Source organism: Mastomys coucha, unplaced genomic scaffold (genome assembly GCF_008632895.1).
Source record: "Mastomys coucha isolate ucsf_1 unplaced genomic scaffold, UCSF_Mcou_1 pScaffold17, whole genome shotgun sequence".
NCBI classification, from domain to species: domain Eukaryota; kingdom Metazoa; phylum Chordata; class Mammalia; order Rodentia; family Muridae; genus Mastomys; species Mastomys coucha.
In genome coordinates this window covers 8,801,561-8,818,584 of record NW_022196899.1, presented here as the reverse complement: position 1 = coordinate 8,818,584, position 17,024 = coordinate 8,801,561, and the positions used below count along the sequence as shown (strand labels likewise).

Below are 17,024 nucleotides of genomic sequence, written 5' to 3'. Positions count from 1 at the left end.
GGCACAAACTCCACAGCCAGTCCCACAACACACAGAGGAAGCTCCACTCCCAGGCGCTCTAACAAGCCAAGAATCACAGGATCCTAGAATCACAGGATAACAGAGACAGCTTGATTCTGAGAAGTTCTGACACAAACAGGATCACAGGAAGGACAGGCTCCAGTCAGATTTAGCAAAGGCAGGTAGCATTAGAGATAACCAGATGGTGGGGAGTTGGGGGGGGCAAGCGTAAGAAAATAAGCAACACAATCCAAGGTTACTTGGCATCATCAGAACACAATTCTCCCACCATAGCAAGTCCTGGACACACACACCATCACACCGGAAAAGCAAGATTCAGATTTAAAAATCACTTCCCATGATGATGATACAGGACTTTAAGAAGAACATAAATAATTCCCTCAAAGAAATAGAGGAAAACACAGGTAATTAGCTAGATGCCCTTAAAGATGAAACACAAAAATCCCTTAAAGAACTACTGGAAAACACAATCAAACAGGTGAAGGAAATGAGCAATACCACCCAGAATCTAAAAATGGAAATAGAAACAATAAAGAAATCAGAAAGAGAGACAACCCTGGAGATAGAAAACCTAGGAAAGAAATCAGGAGTCATAGATGCAAGCATCACCAACAAGAGATAGAAGAGAGAATCTCAGGGGCAGAAGACACATTAGGAAACATTGAAAGGACAATCAAAGAAAATGCAAAAAGCAAAAATCTCCTAACCCAGAACATCCAGGAAATCCAGGAGTCAATGAGAAGACAAACCTAAGAATAATAAGTATAGAAGAGAGTGAAGACTCCCAATATAATGGGCCAGTAAATATCTTCAACAAAATTATAGAAGAAAACTTCCCTAACCTAAAGAAAGAAATGCCCATGAATTTACATGCCTATAGAACTCCAAATAGATTGGACCAGAAAAGAAATTCCTCCAGTTACATAATAATCAAAATACCAAATGCACTAAACAAAGAAAGAAATTTAAAAGCAGTAACGGGAAAAGGTCAAGTAACATTTAAAGGCAGGCCTATCAGAATTACACCAAACTTCTCACCAGAGACTATGAAAGCTAGATGATCCTGGGCAGATGTCATTCAGACCCTACAAGAACACAAATGCTAGCCCAGGCTACTATACCCAGCAACACTCTCAATTACCACAGATGGAGAAAACAAAATATTACATGACAAAACCAAATTTACACACAATCTTTCCACAAATCCAGCCCTACAATGGATAATAGATGGAAAACAGCAACGTAAGGGGCAAAACTACACCCTAGAAGAAGCAAGAAATTAATCTTTCAACAAATCCACACAAACCTAATTAAACCTCTTACAACAAAAACAACAGGAAGTAACAATTACTTTTTCTTAATATCTTAATATGAAAATTAATATTACCAACATATCCTAATTGATTGAAATCCAATAATATGAGGAATTAGAAATTTGTTGACTGTCATCCAGTGGTCTCTCTAATTTTGTAATTGGAGAAATAGGTCCAATATTGTACAATCCATATACACTTTGAGCTTGTTTGTATGTGACAGTGTCTTGCTGTGTACAACATAAGGCTATTGAAATCTTGTTTATCCTATCTTAGCCTCTCTCTTAGTAATATTGTTTATTTCATATTTTTATACTATATTATGGTTTTCAGGACAGCTTTCATATTTCAAAAGTATTTATATACCCAAAAGAAACTAGACAATTAAATTGGGAAGGGGCTTGTAAGAGAACAACAAAGAGTGAAACTGAGTGCTTTGCTTGACGTTTGTAACTCTTGTATCAAGTTTGAAGAAGACTTTACAAGTTACTCTTTCTCTGAGATGAATGCTTTTCCAAATTATCACAGCCAATAACCAGATTCTTACCCTCACCTAATGTCTGTACCACCCTCCAAGCAGAACCATTGTTCATTGAAACAATTTGGTGAATGACTTTATGGATAGACCATCTTAATACACACACCATTTCTTTAATGAATGTAATCTGTTCTCTGTGGGCTGAGAATAAAGTCACTCACTCAAGTCAAATAGCTTTGACCATAGCAGGAAGTCTGTATCCAAAAATCGAGCCTACAATTCATTCCTTGGCACAGCAGAACTTTCAACTCTCAGGTTAGCTACAGTGGCGGTAAAATCCTTTGGTGATGTGAGGGACATTGAAGTACAGCCTTATTACAATGAAATCCAATGTCTACAAAATTGTTCTTATTTTGGGCTTGTACCACAGTAAGAGGCAAGATTTTAAGCTCTACTAAATACAAAACAAACAAAAAGACTTTATATATTTATGTTCATTTAAGAAAATACTAGTAGTGATGTATTATTTTGAAATATACAGTGAATATGTTTGAGTTATTTAAAATTTATATTGAGAAAATCATATGTATTTTTAGCATTGCTGTAAACAAGCATCTACATAAGACTGTTAAATCGATTATTGTTTTATATCAAGTAACTTTTATAATACTCATTTTATTGTTATAATATTTTATAAATTTTAAAGAATATGACAAAAAAGGTATTATAGGTATTGAAGGGGGATCTCTGGGAGGAGTTGGGGTACAAAAGGGAAACAAGAATGTGATGCAACTCTATTTACTTAAAATAGGATGCAATAAAAATTAAAAGAAAACTTATGTATTTTATTTTAAATCAGATTTTAGTAGGATTTTGTTTATTTTCTAAATATAAGATAAAATCATTTATCTATCTTGAGCAATTTCATGAAAGCAACTCAATTTCAGCAGGATTACTTTTAGGTAAAGATTTATCTTAGAGCTTAACACTTATAAGTTCATTTGTATATAGATTAGAAAGCAAAAATGCAACAAGAAGATACATTTCTGGTTCATTCTTAATAAGACACACTTATTATCCAAATAATAATAATAAGATACACATATTATCCAAAATTAGCATTTAGGGTAAGTGTCCAGTAAATGACAATGATTAAATGTATGCTTTTTGTCAGACTTAGGAAATAGCTGTTAATAACTTTAGTATAATATTTAGTAAATCCAAGGATAGGAGCCATTCTTATAAATTAAATAAATATATACTTGGGAATTTGATTGAAACCATTCATTTAAACATTATGCACTACAAAACATAGTGTCTTTTGTCTTAACTGCTTTGTTGCTTATAAATTTGTGCATAAATAATCTAAAACACAAAAAGAAAAAGATTTTTTTGAAAAATAAATCACAGAAAAGAGAATGTGCATTTGTGTTTGGAGTACATGGCCATGATCTAAATGCTTACTGTTGATTAAATCATTCAATTATTCTTAAAAAAGGAATGATGCAGCTGTAATAAACCCATTTGACCAGAGACAACACTGAGGACTAGAGTGCTTAGAAATCAGCCCTCATTCGTGAGCATTGTCTTTTCAGCTCAGCCATCTCTCCACACTACAGGGATCATTACCATCACATCACCATAACCTTTTCACATTACACAACAAAGGAAAAACTAAATAAATATGAAATGAGTAAGTTATGATTTTTGACAATTACCAGCCTATGTCTTGCATGTAGTAAGTAGTCAGAACAATATTATAATTTTAAATGAAAATGTTTACTCTAAAAAACTAATAAAGATGTTTTGGCTGGGTCTTGAATGGCTGCATAAGAGGCAGTGTGACACAGTTCCTGGCCCTGGCGCATCACCAGGCTGTTGATCCCCATGTGTGCTGAAGGTTGCTGTTACCCTGAGACTGATCTACTGTCCCTTCTATTTTGTTTTCAATCTCTCTTTTGGAGAATATACTTGCCCAATGAAATTAAACAGATGAGGTTCTCAGAAATGAGGAATTGACGTGGTCATGAGGATGTGGAAGATTAGGAGCAAACATTTTCCTTGGCCTTTGGGGATATTGGAAAGTTTCTAGGCAACATAAACCGAGAGGGCATAACATACATGGCCTTTTGTAGAAAGAGTTCATTGCAAGACATGGCCTTGAATTTGTAATTATGATGAGATAAACATACCCTCTGATTCAATGACTGCTGCATTAATTAGCCAGGGTGAAGTTGGAGCCATCAAAGAAAGAGAGTTAACATGGTCTCAAGAAGAAAAGGTATGGACAGGAAAAGAAGGAATATATAGAAAACAAGCAAGTGATAGATAGGTTTATCTTATAGGAGAACAACTTGTTCATCTAGAAACGAATAGTAATAGAGAGAGAGTATATGAGGCCATGGAATTGTTTGGATGAGGAAGTAAGAACTAGAGAATTAAAAGATGATGTACAAGCATATAAAAATTTAGTACTTCATTCTCCTAGCTATTTGAAGAATTGAAGATAGCAATGCCTAGAGAGATATTAAAGAAAGCTAGATGCTTCACTTGCATAAATTTTAAAACTTTGTAAGGAATCATTTTAACCTTAGTAGTCTGTCACCTTCCTGTTCATCCATGAAAATAGTTACTAAAGACTGCTGTCAGCTGTGTTAGGAAACAACAGCTACCCATGAAGAACAAGTTGTGAAAACTATAAGAAAATGTGCTTTTCCTTTGTGTTTAATTTCTGTTTTAAGGAAGCAGAAGTTGGAACTAATGATCTAGGATTCAAAAATATGTAAACTTATAAACAAAAAATTAACAATGGTCAAAGCCTTGATGATGCCTTTTTTAGTAAACTGGGTTCAGGCTCCATGGTCAAGAGAAAGCAAAAGAATGAGAAGGGAGAAGGAAGGAAGGAAGGACAGGAAGGATGAATGATGAGAATCCTTGGGCAAAGAGAGAGCACTTGAGCTGACAGCTTTTATTCACTACTGGATCCAAGACATTATTGATTTAGTGCTGCTCCCATTGCCACCTTTCTCAGGCTTATCCTCATGCTGAGGCAGGACCTCAATATGCTTTGCTCAATATGTTAAACACTAACTGTAATACTGGAAGATTATGAGATTCTGGCACTTGACTATGGTGAAGCCACTAAATATAAAAAGAGACTCTAGCCTGCTACGCACACTCCTCTACTCCAGTCACATCCAAAATATCGGGGATAAAATCCTGATAAAGGATAAGAGGCAATAAGACTTCAAAAGGAGTTCTGTGCCTCCTGGATTTCAGACTAGTCTCTGGTGTCCCCTAACTCAGACATGTTCCAGATCAGTCTTTCCAATCGTCAACACGGCCTCATAATTAGGCATAAAGGTACCCCAAGTAATGATTTGTAAATGGTTAAGATTGGACATTGTCTCCTGGCCGACACAATGTTTCCAACTATCCTAGTTTAATGTTTTACGTACTAGAGAGTAATTGAAGGGTTTCCCTCACTCTAGGACATTAACTAAAAGTGTTAGGTTGGGATTCCCCTCTGCCTGCCTCCAGCAAGAACCAGAGAATTAGCATAAGAATACCTCAACAGAGAGGGCTACACCCCTCTTCCTCCTAGTTCACACCTAGCTACCAGACCCTGCTGACCTTGGTGTGGGGGTCGCTTGCCTATGTGACTTCAGTCTAGCGCTAGGACTGGGGGAGGAAGGACTTGGACTCACATGCAGGACTAGCACTAGAACTTAGATGGGCTAGGACTCAGATTCATGTATCTCTCGCAGTCCCCCGGGCCCAGACAATTTGGGCCCGGGGGTGCAGCACCAGTTCAGAGGAGATAGCTGCTGCTTTAGACCCAGTATGTTTCAGATAGCCTCAGAGGTACCTCAACTGTTGAGCTGCCAGATTAACCATCTCTCTTTTACAATGACTGTAAAAGTCTGATGCCATTTCTAAGAAATACATTGAGATTTTATACTTCATGTGTCGTCTCTGCCTTCATTTCTTCGCCTACGCCTTGTCAACCTGACTAGGACCCCCGTTTCTCCCGCGGGTTGAGGGAGGCCCAGATCGGCCAGCCCGCGGCACTAGCACTTAAAATAAAATATTAAAAATCTCACTTTGTGGAACACATATTTAATTCTTAATAATGTTATAAAAACTGAACTTGTATTCTAAAATAATGACTATATACCTTTGATACAAATGTGCCAGAACTCATGTCTACCACATGGAGTTCATAATGCATTACAAGCTAACAGGTTAGGTATAACACAGGAGTATAGAGGAAAAGAAGGGTTGAAACAGTCATTTTCTTGTGTAAAAATGTCTTTGGCTTTAATGTCTGTCACTATACAGAGTCATTTCAATGAGACTAAATACACTAAGCATGTAAAACAATATTATATGAAAAAATTCTCCTCTTACATAATTCTATTATTCCAAAGCTTAAATGAGGTGGCTACTGAAAGACTCCCTCCCAATGCTGGAGGCAGACTCACCCTGTCCCCAAACTCATCCCCAGAGTCATTGAAGAAGAGCTTTCTTCTTTTCCCTACTATCAAGTCTAAGGGGTAATTAAGCACATTATACACTTATAAACACTGATGCTAATTTGAACTCATTCATCCCACACTCTTGTTATTTTCATTATTATTATTAATATTTCTTTTTTTTTTTACACTCCAGATTTTATTCCCCTTCCAGTCCACCCTCATGACTATTCCACATCCCTTATCTCCTTACCCCTTGTCTCCAAATGGATGCCCCCACCCCCACCCCACCAGACCTCTAAACTTCCTGGGGCCTCCAGTCTCTTGAGGGTTAGTTGCTTCTTCTCTGACTGAACAAAGACCCAGCAGTCCTCTGCTGTATATGTGTCGGAGGTCTCATGTCACCTGGTGTATATTGCCTGGTTGGTGATCCAGTGTTTGAGAGATCTCGGGGGTCCAGGTTAATTGAGTTTGCTGGTCCTCCTACAGGGTCGCCCTTCTCTGCAGCTTCTTTTAGCTTTTCCCTAATTCAACCACAGAGGTCAGCAGCTTCTGTGCATTGGTTGTGTGAAGATATCTGCATCTGACTCTTTCAGCTGCTTGTTGGGTCTTTCAGAGGGCAATCATGATAGATCCCTTTTTGTGAGCCCTCCATAGCCTCAATAATAGTGTCAGGCCTTGGGGCCTCTCCTTGAGCTAGATCCCATATTGGGCCTGTCTTTTGACCTTCTTTACCTCAGGCTCTTCTCCATTTCCATCCCTGCAGTTCTTTCAGACAGGAACAATTATAGGTAAGAGTTTTGACTGTGGGATGGCAACCCCATCCCTCACTTGAAGCCCTAACTTACTGCTGGAGGTGGGCTTTAAAAGTTTTTCTCCCCACTGTAAGGCATTTCATCTAGGGTCCCTCCTTTTTAGTCTTGAGAGTCACTCATTTCCCAGGTCTCTAGTACATTCTAGAGGGGCCCCTCAACCTCTAACCTTCTGAGGTTGCCTGTTTCCATTTTTCTGCTGGCCCTCAGGGCTTCAGTGCTTTTCGACAACCCAATACAAGATTATGTTCCCCTCTTGTGCCCACCCAGCTCCCTTTCCCTCTCAAGTCCCTCCCTCCCTTCTGTCCCATGGTTGCTTTCTTCTTCCCAAGTGGGACTGAGGCATCCTCACTTGGGCCCTTTAGCTTGTTGACTTCTTAGAATTCTGTTTACTATATCTTGGATATTCTGTATTTTTTTCTAATATCGTCATTGATGAGTACAGAGCATGCATGTTCATTTGGGTCTGAGTTACCTCATTCAGGATGATATTTTCTTATTCCATCCATTTGCCTGCAAAACTCATAATGTCCTCATTCTGAATAGCTGAGTAGTATTCCATTGTGTATGTGGACCACATTGTATATAACTATTCTTCTTTCATAGGACATCTGGGTTGTTTCCAGCTTCTGGCTATCACAAATAAGGCTGCTATAAGCATAGTGGAACATGTACCCCTGTGGCATGGTGGGGTATCGTTTGAGTATATTCCCAGAGTGGTATTGCTGGGTCTTCAAGTAGATCTATTTGTAATTGTCTGAGGAACCTCTAGACTAATTTCAAGAATAGTTGTACCAGTTTGCAATCCCACTAGCAATGGAGAAGTGTTCCTCTTTCTCCACATCCTCACCAACATGTGCTGTGACCTGAGGTTTTGATCTTAGCCATTCGGATTGGTGTAAGGTGGAATCTCTGGGTCATTTTGACTTGAATTTCTCTGATTACTAAGTACTTTGAACACTTCTTTAGGTGCTTCTCAGCCATTAAAGACTCCTCTGTTGTGAATTCTCTGTTCAATTCTATATCCCATTTTTTAATTGGGTTGTTTGATTTTTTTTTTTTTTTTGGTGGTTAGCTTCTTGAGTTCTTTATACATTTTGGATATTAGCCCTCTATCAGATGTGAGGTTAGTGAAGATTTTTCCCCAATCTGTAGGTTGCAAATTTCTCTTACTGATTATGTCCTTTTGCCTTGCAGTTGCTTTCCAGTTTTGAGGTGCTTTATCAATTCTTGATCTTAGAGCCTGAGCCATTGGCATTCTGTTTAAGAAATTTCCCCCTATGCCAATGAGTTCAAGGCCCTTTTTAATTTCTTTTCTTTTAGGTTCAATGTAACTAGTTTTATGTTGAAGTCCTTGATTCACTTGGACTTGAGCTTTGTGCAAGATGACAAATATGGGGCTATTTCCATTTTTCCACATATAAGCAGCCAGTCAGACTAGCATCATTTATTGAAGATGCTGTCTCTTTTCTATTGTATATTTTTGGTTTCTTTGTCAATGATCAAGTGACCGTAAGTGTGTGTTTTTATTTCTGGGTCTGCAATTTTATTCAATTCATCAACATGGCTGTCTCTGTACCAATACCATGCAGTTTTTATTACTATTGCTATATATTAAAGGCTAACTCAGGGATGTGGATTCTTCCAACCATTCTTTTATTGTTAAGAATTGTTTTCCCTATTGTGTGTTTTTGGGGGTTTTTTGTTTGGTTTATTTTGTCTTTGTTTTTGTTTTGTTTTGTTTTGTTTTGTTTTTTGCTTTTCCAGATGAATTTGAGAATTACTCTTTCCATGTCTTTGAAGAATTGTGATGAGATTTTGATGGGGATTGCACTGAATCTGTAGATTACCTTAGGGAGAATGGCCATTTTTACTATGTTAATTCTGCCAATCCATGAACATGGGAGTTTTCTCCATTTTCCAAGATATTATTCAATTTCTTTCTTGAAAGTCTTGAAGTTCTTATCATACAGGTCTTTCACTTGTTTGGCTAGAGTTACCCCAAGATATTTTATATTATTTGTTGCTATTATGAAGGGAGTTCTTCCCCTAATTTCTCAAACTCAGGGCCAAATTCTACCAAATAGAAACATAGAGAAGAATATAAAGATTCAGGAAAACCGAAAGCTGGATTCTTTGAGAAAATCAACAAGATTGATAAATCTCTAGCTAAACTAAAGGGCTCTAAGGCAATATACAGGTTAACAAAATCATAAATGAAAATGGAGAGATAACAACAGAAATGGTGGAAATTAAAAAAAAATAATCAGGTTATACTACAAAAGTCTATACCAACAAAACTAGAAATCTAGAAGAAATGGATGATTTTCTAGATACCACATACTAAAATTAAATAAAGAACAGGTAAAGTATGTAAACATATCCGTGTTCTATAAAGAAATAGAATAAATTATTGAAATTTTCTCAACCAAAAAATGCCCAGGGCCAGGTGAATTTATTGCAGAGTTCTACCAGACCTTTAAAGAAGACCTGATACCAATATTCCTCAAACTATTTCATAAAATAGAATAAAACAGAAGGGACACTACCTAAGTAATTCTATGAAACCACAATTACGCTGATTACTAAATCATACAAGAACACAACCAAGAGAGAGAACTTCAGACCAGTCTTGTTTATGAATATTGATGTAAAAATACTCAATAAAATTCTTGCAGACCATATGCAAGAACAAATCAAGACCATCATTCACCGTAATCAAGTAGGCTTCATCCTTGGGATTCATGTTTGGTTTAGTATAAGAAAATTCATCAATGTAATCCACTATATAAACAAAATCAAAGGAAAAAAATCACTTGATCATCTTAAATGCAGAAGAAACACTTGACAAAATACAACACCTCTTCATGTTAAAAGTATTGGAGAGATCAGGAATTCAAGGCCCATACATAAATACAATAAAAGCAATTTACTGCAAATCAGTGGCCAATATCAAATTAAATGGAGAAATACTTGAATCCCACTAAAATTGGGGAAGAGACAAGGATGTCCACTCTCCCCATATCTATTCAATATAATACTCGTAGTGCTAGGTAAAACAATAAGACTACAAAAAGAGATCAAGAGGATACAAATTAGTAAAGAAGAAATAAAGGTATCACTATTTGCAAATGATATAATAGTATACATTTGCCACACCAAAAGTTCTACCAGAGAACTTCTCCAGCAGATAAACAACTTCAGCAAAGTGATCAGATATAAAATTAACTCAAAGAAATCAGTAGCCTTCCTTTATACAAATCATCTCAGACTCTTAAGTAAAATCATAACAATGTTGAGTCTAATTAATACAAATGATTGTTTAAAAAATATTTTATAAAATAATGTATATACAGATGACTGAAAATTCAATAAGGCAAGTTTGTTCTGATATGTATTTAAAGTTTTAAAATGCTTGAGCTTCATTTGTATAAAACACCACATGACCTAGTGATGAAGGATGATTGCTAGTCTATCAATATTCCTTGGGAGAAATCAGACCCACAGCTTCCATCATGTAATCAAGAGGTGACTCTTGCATGACTTTTTCCCATTTGAAAATTGCTAGAGTTAAGTACACATCTATGTTAAAAATTAAAGATTTTGACAAAACTCAAAATATTAATTTAAAATTTTAGTACATGGAGATTTTTTTTTGGGGGGGTTGTTTGTTTTGACACACCGTTTTGATTTGTCTGATTGCCAGATTTAACAAATACAGGGCACTTAGTTAAAATTAAATTTCAAGTAAACAACAACTGATGGTTTATTGGAAATATGTACCAAATACAGCTTTGGTCTCTTACGCTTTACCTGGCAGTTCTTCATTCTGACTTACTCTGTTTTCTGCCTAATGGCCATTAGTTTTGAAATACTTCAGATGAGCAGAACGGATGAGAGTGTCTCAGTCTTGCCCCATTCTCTGTTTCATTCTTGTTTTCAGTATTAATCACACTAGAGCCCAGACTCAAATCTCTAACGTGAAAATGTTGATGTCTAACTTGCAAAGCAGTTGTAAACATCAGTGATATTATATACACAGAAAGTAGCATCAGTATGAGATTTACTTTACTATTCTGAAGACATTGGATGAAGAACATTTTCATTATTTTGGTAGTATGTGGTGTTATCTTTTCACTTTTTTTGTTTGTTTTTTTTCTTTTTCTTTTTCTTTTTTCTTTTTTTGCTGTTATTTTGTTTGCTTTGTCTTGTTTTTGAGACAGGGTTTCTCTGTGCAGGCCTGAGCAGGCTCTGCATGTATGTATGTGTACAATGTGTGAGCAGTGAATGGGGGAGTAAAAATGAGGATTTGTATCCCTTCAATGTACAAGTGTTTTGAGCTACCATGAGTAGTTCCTCAGCTAGAACAACCAGTACTCCTAAAGGCTGAGCCATATCTCCACCCCCTGATTTTTTTCATGAAATAAATATTGAAAATATGAATGCACATGGAAAACTGAATACCATGTAATTGCATATTTTAATTTAGTAAATAGTATAGATAAATTATATATCAACAAGCCTGATACAAAAGGATATGCTGTAATATGCTTATGAAGTAGACATTAGGAAACAAGATAAAAGCTGAAATGTGCATTGGTATTCCAGAAGAAAAAGAAAACTTGATCCTTTAAAGGATATTATCTTATCTGTCATCTGTCTGTCTGTCTGTCTGTCTACCAGCCTGTTTGTCTATCTGTGCATATGCCTATTGGCCTATATAGGGACAGAGATTAAAACAAATTCATATACCAAGTCATTTGTATGCATACAGAACACACACACACACACACACACACACACACACACACACACACACACCACAAAAGGTGAGAGAAAATGAAAAAAATCTACCAATGTTCCTGTGCAAGTTTTCTGTTCTGTTTCTGAATGTTCTAAGTTCTATTAAAATTATTCTGCCTATAACTGTACAGGAAGTACTTAGAATTTTACATCTAAGAAACTGAAGCTTTGACAGTGTAAGCAACCATCATCTTTTCAACACCACAGGAAAATTCTAGCACATACTGACTATACAAAGTGCCTTGATGACTTAGGAGGCATTGCCATTTTATTCATTTCAATGTCTCTTATACTTTTAGACACATGGCAGTAAAAATATCTCCTGATTACATAAATATAAGTATTCAATATTGATGTTTCTGGATAAGAGTCTGTATGCACGTAGACATGTGATAGTGTAAATAATTTCTTCTAAGTGGTGGTGATGGTGGTGGTGGTGGTGGTGTGTGTGTGTGTATGTATGTATGTGTATGTGTATTTTGGCCTGAAGTACCACCTTTTATGTTTCACATACTTAGCATTTCCTGATCAGCATATATAAAAATATATTTATCTGACATTATATTCTCATGTGCTATATATGTAAACCAATACAATATTGGGTCTCTTCTTTTCTTTCTTTTTGCATTTATTTTCATCATTACTTTTTCCAGCATTGAAACCCACAAGATGACTTCCTATAAAGAAACTGAATTTGAAACTGGTTATAAAACACAAGGTCACAAGAGAAAAACATAACTATACTTTCCAATTGCTGAAACGTAACAGTCTTTCAGCAAAAATTAAGAGTGACCACACACACACACACACACACACACACACGAGAGAGAGAGAGAGAGAGAGAGAGAGAGAGACAGAGAGAGAGACAGAGACAGAGACAGAGACAGAGACAGAGAGACAGAGAGAGATAGAGAGAGACAGGGACAGAGAGAGACAGAGACAGAAACACAAAGACACACAGAGAAACAGAGAGAGAAAGAGAGATGTCTCAAATATACAACAGATTTCCAAACATGTCAGTTTAGCTATTGTATACCCTTGCTGTCAGTTTATCTATTTACCAGTGTAGAAAATGTCTTGAAAGGAAAAAAATGTAAACATGCTCCCTGTAGTTCTTTAAATTAATATCCTTTTGAAGATCATTTTTTTCTTTTCCTTTTATATCCAATAGTTACTTGCTTAACATGACAGTGTTTCCAAACTCAGGATATATTTGGAGCTGAAGTTAAATTCTGTTTTCTTACCAAATAATATGGAATTGCATTGTTTTTTCATAATTAGTAATGTGTACAATTTCCTTGGGTTGCATGGCTAATTTATGGCATTTATTTTAAAAGGATAAAAACACATGATTGATTAAATTATTTAAAATTTATAATATATTTATTGATATAAATGGTCAAATTATCTCTGGTTTAAAATATGATCCTGCAGCAAAAGACTACTATGTTCAAACAATTTTCTTATAAAAGTAAGATAAATTCATCTTTAGACTATTATCTCAAAGAATTATAGCTGTATTTTATGAATCAAATTAATTTACAAAACATGTTTGCAAAAACAGACCTTAGAAATAATATAAGTAGTGATAATTTTACTACATCCAAGCGAGAAAGAATGAATGTCTTTTGTTTTATGGGGACAAATTATCAATAGTTTGAATTTGATTTGTGAGTAAAATGGAGTCTTCCTTGAATTTGAATGAAGACAGTGAGACAGTAGCATTCATTTTATGTCAGTCAATGGGTATGAAGTTAAACATAGAAGATAACACATAGAGGGTAGTGAGGAAGAGAAAACAGAATATCTCATGGACACTGGCTTAAGGACACACTCCCTTCAAGTAGGTCACACCCCTAAATTTGTTTTCCTTCCTAATAGCCTCTCAATTTAGAAAACTTCGAAATGATTAGACAATTACAAAGTAAGCTTTATTGTCCATCAAAAAATAAATTATTAGAAAGAATCATTTGAAATATGTTTACATTTTTTATTTCTAAGATATTATATTTGTAGATTGATAAGGAGGTACACTAACAGTGAGAATCTTGGACAGCTAACTTGGTATTTCGGGATTTTGCTGTATATCTGTTTTCTGAGTGTGTACACAGGGGTAAGATTATGAAATAGAACGAATTCACTATTATATGCATCTAAAATACTAGAGGTTCATAGGTTGAAAGTTCCATTTACAAAGTAGCTACTCTTAGGAATGGGTTTTGGAGAATTGATTGAGTCATGAGCCTTGCTTGGTAGTTTTCCAATGAATCAATAATTTTCTAATTTTATGTGGCTATTTGGAGGTAATACAAACGCAGGAGGTATGGCCTACTTGAAATATGTGTGTCCTTAAGGCAGTGTCCATGAATATTTTATTGTTTCCTATCTGTTATGATGTGACTAGCTTTAGTCAGACTTAAGTTGCTGCCATTACTTTCTGTTTTGCCAGATCCCTAAGGTCTTGAGGCAATAAGACACCATAGACTAAAACCTCTGAAACTAAACAAAAATAAAGTTTCCTCCATTTCAATTGATTTTCTCAAGTCAGTACAGCAGAAGCAAAGTAACTGACACATGTGGCCTTTGTGTTTTCTGAAAATCTATATGACCAACAAAAAGGCACACCTACCATGAAAGTTAGCATTTTTTTTTGTCAGTTTTACAGAATCTATAATCATCTGGGAGACTGGACTCTGGGCATACTGTTGAGTCTTAATGAGATTAATTGAAGTGAACAGACACTGCATGCATTACTTGTGAGTGGAACTTTAGACCGTGTAAGTGAAGAGTAGGAGTAATCCAGCAACACTACCACTTCATTGTGGTCTGCTTTCTGACTATGGTAAGAACTGTCTCACTGCCTCACTTTCTTGATGTTGAACCTTCCCTCTTAGATGGGCTGTACCACTGAATCACGAGCATGGATAAACCCTTTCTTCCGTAAGGTTTTCTCATGATAATGTTTCATTACATTATCATGGTGGAAGAGACACTGAGACATTAATGGTGTTAAAGGGTAAGTTTCCCATTTTCTATTCAATGGGCATCAGACGTGAATTAGCCACATGTCAATGAAGTTAGCTTGAGTTTCATGCTATGTTCATTTTAAGGGCCATTTTCACCATGCTATTACTTTTATAAAAGTGCACAAGTCATTATTATTTCACCACTTACTGGGTATTTCCCTATAAGAGCATCTGTTTCTGTCAGTAAAGCCACATAAGAGCACTATGTCTTGAGGATTAACCTACTTTGTAGGAAGAAGATAAGAAAAAATAGATACTACCCTCTTTCTCAGGTTGCCATCCCCTGAGCATTTTTTAAGATTGTGTTCAAGAGATAGATGACATAAGCAAGAAACACAAAAACTTGTAAGTTCTATCAGTTAAGATGAGACATTTATGAGTGATTTCATAAAAGAGTTGAGATCTGAGTCAAGCCTTGAAAAACAAGGAGGAATTTAATAGGGTAACCAGAATGGTGTTCAAAGAAGAGAATTATAAGTCTTTATTGGATAAAGTTTACTGTAGGATCATTCAAGTATTTGAACTCATAATCTCTAGCTTGTAGTACCGCTTTTGGGAAGATGGTGGAAACTTCAGGAGGTTGAACCAGATAGAATTACTGGTTTACTGAGGTCAGGCTTTGGGGTTTTGTGATCGCCCATCTGATCCTGTCCACTCTCTTTCCTGGCTGGGGAGGAAATGTAGGCAGTTGTGTCTCACTTCAGTTGCCATAGTTTCCTTCCATGATGGATAATATCCCTCATGCAAGTGCACACCAAACAAATCTTTCCTTACTTCCATTGTTTCTCGTGATGCATTTGCACAGAGAAATAAGACTAACACCTCATTCCAGCATTTCTCAGCAAAGATGCTATAAACATTTTATGTGCTTAGTATTGTCCAATGCAGAACAGGATGGCAATCACTTCCATGACTTATGACAGCTAAATGATAATTAGCTATGTTTATTACTTTAGATATGGAGAAAAAAATTAAAAATTCTCCATATACTTTTTGATTGCCTCTAGTGCTAAATAAACCTTACAGCATGTGCAATCATTAGATTCAATTTATTTAATTCTTCAGTAAAAACAATAATAGAAAGAAAATAAGAGTAGACTATATTTTAGAAGAAAAGGTAGTAAAGTCATTAGAAATTTTGTCATTACTGACTATTGACATGTTGAATTTTAGAGCTAAAAGAACTTAAACAGCCCCTTGGGTTTTAAATCACACACAGAGACACAGACACACACACGGACACACACAGACACAGACACACACAGAGACACACACAGACACAGACACACACAGACACAGACACACACACAGATACACACAGACACAGACACACACAGACACAGACACACACACAGATACACACAGACACAGACACACACACAGATACACACAGACACAGACACACACAGAGACACACACAGACACAGACACACACAGACAGATACACATAGAGACAGACACATACACACACACGGACACACACAGACAGATACACACACACACAGACAGACACACACAGACAGACACACACACACACAGACACACACACACACGCACATGCACATATATCAGCATATCCATTTTAAAAACATTGTAAATCAACATATATGCCTCCACATAGACTGAAACACAATGATCTTAAGATACTTAACCCATTAAGCATATCTGCCATAATTAAATGTTAAAAAATGAGAGATTTCAGAGAAAGGATAAGAACCAAGTGTCCCCCGGAAACTCCATTAACTCATAAGGCAATGAACACATCTTAATCAAGCTAAACTTTTTGCCTGGCTTTATTTGATAGCTGACTCCTAGACAATGAAAGCTGCTTTTATGCACTTTAGTGATTTAAAATAAACTAATTGTGCACACAGAGCTCCTCTATCATTGTCCTCAAGAGATCTAGCCATGCTTTCACCATTAAAATTTAATGTGTGAAATTTAGACAGACCTTTTCATAAGCTATTTAAAAATGGCCTATGCCTGCCATTTAGATAGTTGCTGCAATAATAAACAAATATAAAACCTGATCTAAAACTGTGCCCCTGTGCACCTTTTCTTAGCACATGTACATACACACACACACACACACACAC

General features: G+C 36.1%; 1 protein-coding gene across 4 annotated transcripts in view; it reads right to left on the bottom strand.

The window, feature by feature from the left end:
* Positions 1–17,024, bottom strand: part of Ralyl (RALY RNA binding protein like) — a 673,831-nt gene that overhangs the window by 465,844 nt on the left and 190,963 nt on the right. For 2 of the 4 annotated variants that reach the window (XM_031376349.1, XM_031376345.1), the window contains exon 2: positions 16,880–16,887. The exons of the other annotated variants lie outside the window; for them this stretch is intronic. In XM_031376349.1, the coding sequence (XP_031232209.1) occupies positions 16,880–16,887 (8 nt within the window). The remainder of the gene's footprint in view (positions 1–16,879; positions 16,888–17,024) is intronic. 4 annotated transcript variants of the gene reach the window in all.